The 6477-nt window shown below is 27.7% G+C and overlaps 1 protein-coding gene and 1 non-coding gene across 2 annotated transcripts; one reads left to right on the forward strand and one right to left on the reverse strand.

Annotated features, from left to right (window-relative positions):
• The first annotated feature begins 1377 nt into the window (after positions 1 to 1377).
• On the forward strand, positions 1378 to 1448 carry TRNAG-GCC (transfer RNA glycine (anticodon GCC)). The gene has a single exon. It is a non-coding gene; the product is annotated as a tRNA-Gly (tRNA).
• A 590-nt stretch (positions 1449 to 2038) lies between these two features.
• On the reverse strand, positions 2039 to 4756 carry LOC107473552 (bet1-like SNARE 1-1). Its single transcript, XM_016093121.3, has 6 exons — positions 4614 to 4756; positions 4428 to 4486; positions 2791 to 2944; positions 2563 to 2619; positions 2419 to 2478; positions 2039 to 2283 (listed from the first exon to the last, which is right to left on the reverse strand). Exons 2-6 carry the CDS (start codon positions 4439 to 4441, stop codon positions 2194 to 2196), a joined length of 375 nt encoding a protein of 124 aa, XP_015948607.1. The 5' UTR covers positions 4442 to 4486; positions 4614 to 4756; the 3' UTR covers positions 2039 to 2193.
• Positions 4757 to 6477: the final 1721 nt, after the last annotated feature.

Here is a 6477-nt window from a genome sequence, read left to right on the forward strand (position 1 = left end):
TTAATTACTAAAAAAATTATTAATCCGTTAGAAATTTGAATTTTGTTTAATGATTTATTATTGGTCAATATATCATTACATGCAAAGCAGAACTTGCTTTGGACAATAGGATCATGGCTTCTCCAAAAATTTTATAGAAAAAGAAAAAATAGTAGTTTCTATTCAAAAAAAAAAATGTAACTCAATTGGTTGAACTGTTATTTTTCAACTTAAAAGACAGTATCCTTGTAATAATTAGTATTCACATAACTTAAACAAAAAACAATTAGGAAACGCCACACGAAAAGTAATTGAAACCCTTTGAAAGAAAAATAGAAAACGTTATTGTGCAAACTCGAAAGAAGAATTAGGTATTTTTATTTATTAATTTAATTTTTTTATATATGTTAAAAAAATAAAATATTCAATAAATATTAATGTTATTGTGTATTTGTGTAGACTGATAGAAAATTAACAAGTTACACCTTTAGAAATTTCAATCTTTCAAATTAAATTCCAAGCAATTATATCCTTTCATATTATTTTAGAGAATAAAAATATTTATTTGTACACTAAAATTAACTATCAAAATCAGTTATTATATACTTGTGTACAAATACATATGTAGCTTATTAAATAATTTTTAATATATATTTTGTATTTTAATGTATATTTTATACTGATTACTAATTTTGATGTATAGCTACTATAATTATTTTGAAAAATTGGGTATTGTATGGTTTTTTTTATTTGTATAATTGTTTATTTATTATCATATTAATAATAAATTTAAAAAATAAATTATAAATTTTTATATATGAATACCATTTTATAATTTTTATATTAGAATTTTTGTCCTCCTCAAAAATTTCCTTTAAGCTTTTTCATTAGTTATATGCGCAAAATAAAATTTAAATTTTAACACTTATTTAAACAAATAAGTGGACTGACTTTTCAAATTAGTCATATCACATACAACCCTAATTGAAAATATTATCACAATTTTAAAATTCTTCATTATCTTAATCTCAATTAGTAATATCGGAAATTCATTAAACTTTCATTAATATATGGACAATATGGCATCGTTGACATATATATAGTCATAAGATGCTAGTAACTTCTTCCATTTTCTAATTTGTCTTAACACAAAAACATATACATGCTAAGAAAAAAAATATTGATAAAAGTAGAAAATTATGTGAATAGCCAAATTAATTAACTGTATATAAAAGACAAACTTCGATTAGTATAATTAATACATCACTTATTCTCTTTCTTCAAATAGTTAAATATTTTAAATTTTAAAATGCAAATGAGATACATAGTATGAAAGAGAGAGTACTTTTATTAGCGGTCATATTTTAGAAACATTGTAATCATAGACCCAGCATCTAAGCACCAGTGGTCTAGTGGTAGAATAGTACCCTGCCACGGTACAGACCCGGGTTCGATTCCCGGCTGGTGCAATTTTCGTTTTCTTTTGAAATTTTTCTTTTTTGAATTTACTGTTATGTAAAACAACATTCTGATGAGAATAATGGATCCAAGGATGAAGACAAAAAATCTAATCCTATCAAATCGGGTGTGTGTTGTCATTGTTTTCCTGTTTCATAAGGAAACAAGTATCCGTAGTGCGATAATGATGAAGTAAGTGGTAGTCCCACTGTACTCTCTTCATCTTCTTTTTGGTTGGTCAGATAGTTTTTCTTATTTGTTTTTTTTTTCTTTTTTTTTTTCCATTTCTTTCATTTTTTTTTTTTTTTTTTTTTTTTTTTTTTTTTTTTACAATATATGTGTGGTTTACTGTAGGAGGCAATGGTATTGCCATTAGTACACAAACCAACCTCAGCCAGTGTTTTCTAGATAGTCTAAATTCTAAACACACATTCACGCTTGGTTAGACCATTTGAAAAGAACTGAAATAATGTAAAGGCATTGCTACTTTTATTCATAATTCATAAACTAATTATACTCGACCTTCTAATACACAATGAAAATTCATACCCGAAGAAAAAGAAACGTACAAACTTGATTATGGTGCACTGAAATAGGGAAATATTCACAAACTTGATTGATATGCACATTTCTCATTTGTTTCGATACCATTTTCAAACGTCCAAAAAAACCCAAACAAATAACATCTTAAAAAGTAGCAACATTAATTACAGTGATAGAGCAAGTAAACCTCCTACGGGGTCTAATATAGATCAATTACCTAGTCAAATAGTATATTATAAGGAAAAGCACAACAAAGGATGCTATAAGTGAAAACGTTCTTCGGCTGGATTTTTTCTCAAAGACCTGAAAGAAGGTACAACGTAATTAAAAAGAGTGGGGAAAAAAAGTAGAGAAGAAAACAAATACAAAGAAAAATCAGAACCAGATGAAAACTCTACTGCAAAAGCCATATGGTTTACAATTCCACAATCCACATACCATTTTGAATTTGTCCATAGTCCCTGAAAGAACTCCTCTTGAAGAATCCATGTCATTCCCCTAAACAAATACCAACATTTTATCAAAGAAGAACAAAAAAGTAGCAGTGCAAATGGTAAATAGTTTTTATAGTTATATGCAAACCATGCGGTCCAGCATCCGGTTATGACTATCCACCTCCTCGTGTATATCACTTGAGATCTGTTACAATCACATCAACAACACGTTAACACATCAAAATAATGAGAAGGTTACCAACAGCTGAAAAGAAATAAATGAGGAAATGATCATAATTCACAGCGTTCTTCAAGTATAATATACAGGAAGAACAAACTTAGGTCTAGATTATTTTACAAGAAAAATTAAACTTACTCTTTTCAACAAACTGACTCTATCTTGCAATCCACCCATTGCTCGCTCGTTATCTTGTTCATCAATTTCATTATAGGAGGAGTAAAGTGATGATGCTCGGATGCCTCCCTCCTCAATGCCGTCAAACAGAGCAACTCTGCTGTTCCGGGCGTCTCTGAAACAGGGAAAAGGTTTATAAGAAAATAGTAAGAGGCAAAAGTTAGATAATAAACAAAAGCAAGGTGATTTCCTTTGCATAAACCATACATGTAAACAGTTTTACAGTCTTTCCATCAGACATCTCCATGATTTCATAAAATGTTCAAGATAAGCAAATTATCTATGAGGAACAAAAAATTTGTTTCAGTATTTCTACCGTCACCTGTGAATGCTTGCGTATTTCAAAATAACAAACTTGTAAGTTAAAATAACCCTTCACAAGTTATCAAAATCCCAAAAGAACTAATCATAGGGGGAAAAACGAAATAACTAGTCCAGTATAACCCAATTTCCACCAGAAAAGTTACCCTTCAATTTCTTTAGTATCTGCCAATTTAGAAGTTCTTTTTCATGTTTAAAATTACATGTCACATTCAAATATCAAGAAAATATTAACTATTTTCTTACCAATTATATCTTTAAACTAATTATGATGAACAATAGAGCGGAAAACATATGGTAATTCAGTATAACTAAATAAGGATAGTTTCATAAAATTAGCTTACTAGATACTAGTATCAAGATCATTTATTGACCTTCTGCATTGAATATAACCTCTATAATAACACATATTTTGAAGTGTCGAGTGTACTTCGCCTACATATGTCCTTTTGATAGGGATCCAATAGTAAAAAGTTGTTCATCACTGATCACGGACATATCACTTTGTAATCGAAAACAAAAACCATGTTCCGTCACGTTGCTTACATGTGAACATATCAGTGCACTCATGTTTGTGAATTTTCCTTTGGACTCGAAGAATAACTAAATGTCAGCTCAAAAGCTTCCAATGCATATGTTTTGTGAAGATATGAAGAAGAGAGTACTCAAGAAAGGAATTGCACCAGGTGAAAAGAAGATGGGAAGCAAACAATCATTTAATTAATAGGATTATAGGACCTGATTGGATTCTAGTTTGAAAAACCTCATCACCTAATCCTTGTTACAGGAATCAATTCTACACGCCACTACTAATAACTAATTCATCACTCATCAGACGAACTAAGTTACTCTTATATTACAGGAAGATCCAAACCACCAAGGATTACCATAATAGTAGAATTTGGGAACGAGACCAATAAGAAGACCAATACTTTAGAACTCATCACTTCATTCACCACCTTCCTACCATTTTCACATCAACAATGTCACTCGAACAAACACTAAAATCATAAACACCAAAAATTCAATTCCCAATCAATCACAATCAAAATCACAACCACATTCATATCTATTTCACCACAATTTTGAAATCCATGGTTCCACCGTTCCACCTACTAATGCTAACCCTAAAAGAGGATGAAAATCAACAAAACAGATACTAATTCCTACCGTAATCGAGCTTAATAAACAACGCTACAGTTTTCCACGAAATCGAGAAAGAAGAATTAAATTAACAACAGATTAAATTGAAAGTTTTACTTATAATCCGCACTAACCTTCTAGAATTCATGGTTCACCAGATCAACAGATTCCACTACTCTGGACGGTGCGATCTCTGTTCAGAATGAATGATATAAATGAAACAGAAGGAATGAGAGCTAATTATCAATGAAATTAAGTGAAAAAATTAAGAGAGGAAATGGAAGAAACGAGGATAATGCAGAGAAGAGTGAAAGAGAAACCAGATCTGAGGAATAATCCTGAAGGAGATAGAAGAAGATTCTAGAAGGTGGAAAACGTTGCGGTGGTGAAGGTACGTAAATCGAATCGAAGAGAAGAGAAGAGAAGAGATGAGAAAGTTAGAAATGCATTAGACCATCTCTGCCAGAGAATTGATCCCGGTTTTTATTTATGGTCCATTAGTCATATAAAATAATTTTATATCAGTTTTTTGTGTCATAAATAATAGATAAAAATTTAAAATATTTTTTTTATTAAAAAAAATTAATTATTTTGACAAATGAATTAAATATGGATAAAAATGAAAAATATAGTGTTTGTGAATTTTAATTTTATGGTTAAAATATAGGAAATTGATTATTATAAAGAGCTTGAAAATTAAAACTAGAAAGATTTTGTAGATTTAGATTTTGAAACATATTTGGTAGTGTGAAGTTTTGATTTGGAACTTGAGAGTTCGAGGTTTAAGATTGTTGGGTATTTAGAATTTGAGAAAAGTTTGGTAAATAATTAAAAAACGAGTTGAGTTGGTTTGGATCCATTTTTTCGAACAAAAAATAATATCAACAAAACTTTGATTTTGTAAACTTAGAAGAAGATGAAGAAGAGTAGAAAAAAGTGTAAAAATGGAAGTGTATGTAAGTGGTATATATAGAATAATAAGATATTAATTTATTAATAATAACGGTAACATAGTAACGGCTAGTTTTCAACGGCTAGTTTTGCAACGACTAATTTTAATAATGTGGTTAGTATTTTAAATTTTAAAAATAAAAATTATTTAATAAATTAATTATGATTTAATTATTTAATTATATAAGTGTTAGCATTTTAATTATTTAATCTAATTAATTATTACAATTATTAACAAATTAATTATGACTTAATTATTTAATTAATTATTATTTAAATAATTAATATAAATTATTAATTAAATAGAGATATAATTATTTATTATAATTATTTATTATAATTATTACTAATTTAATTATTATTTAATTTTTTAATATAATTATTTAATGATTTCAAATTTTATATAATTATTTATTTTTAATAATAACTTATTAAGTGACAAGTTATTATTGGTTACGATGAATTTTTTTAAATAGGGACTCTCTCTTCTTGAACAGTGTTGGGACTCAATAATAATATGCTTCAATGATAGATTCTCTAAAGTGTCAGAAAACAACAGTCCTTAATGCTGCGTTTGTTTGATGAGACACAGACACTAATATATAGACACGGTGGTACACGTCCATCGTTTGTTTGTTAAGACACAGATTTTTGAAGGATACGGTGACACACAAACATACATAAAATACATGTATTTGGTGTCCTTCAAAAAAGATGAGACACGGAGACACATTGATGAGACACAAATATTTACTCTTTTATCCTTAGTAATTTACTCTTGTCCTTATTCCATTGGTGATAATACAAGAATAAAATTGATATTTAGTTTATATTGTGTGTCTTGTCCAATATCACCAAACACAATAAAAAATTTGTGTATCTTTGTGTATATGTCTTTGTGTATTTGTGTCTGTGTCCATGTATTTAAAAGACAATAAACAAATGCAGCCTAAAGATACTCTTTGAACCTAGCTAGCAAAAGCATAAATATATTTAATATCTTTTTTAATTATTAGAAATATTTAAAATATTTTTTATTTTAATAAATAATAATATATTATTTTTAAATTTATTTTAAAAATACATATTAACAATAAAATCGTATTGATATATAATAGTATTTAAATATATTTAAATATATCTAAATTTTTTTTTATTAAAATACAATAAACACATGTATCGAACAAATATCAATTAGTATTGTATTTAAAATATATCTAACATACAATAACC

The sequence above is a fragment of the Arachis duranensis genome, chromosome 2 (genome assembly GCF_000817695.3).
Source record: "Arachis duranensis cultivar V14167 chromosome 2, aradu.V14167.gnm2.J7QH, whole genome shotgun sequence".
NCBI lineage: Eukaryota > Viridiplantae > Streptophyta > Magnoliopsida > Fabales > Fabaceae > Arachis > Arachis duranensis.

What these genes read in the sequence shown, in the direction of transcription:
- LOC107473552 (XM_016093121.3), bottom strand. An exon ending in ACCGGATGCTGGACCGCATG is followed by an intron (nt 2,479 to 2,562) that starts GTTTGCATATAA and finishes GTATTTGTTTAG; the next exon opens with GGGAATGACATGGATTCTTC. An exon ending in CTATGGACAAATTCAAAATG is followed by an intron (nt 2,284 to 2,418) that starts GTATGTGGATTG and finishes ACCTTCTTTCAG; the next exon opens with GTCTTTGAGAAAAAATCCAG.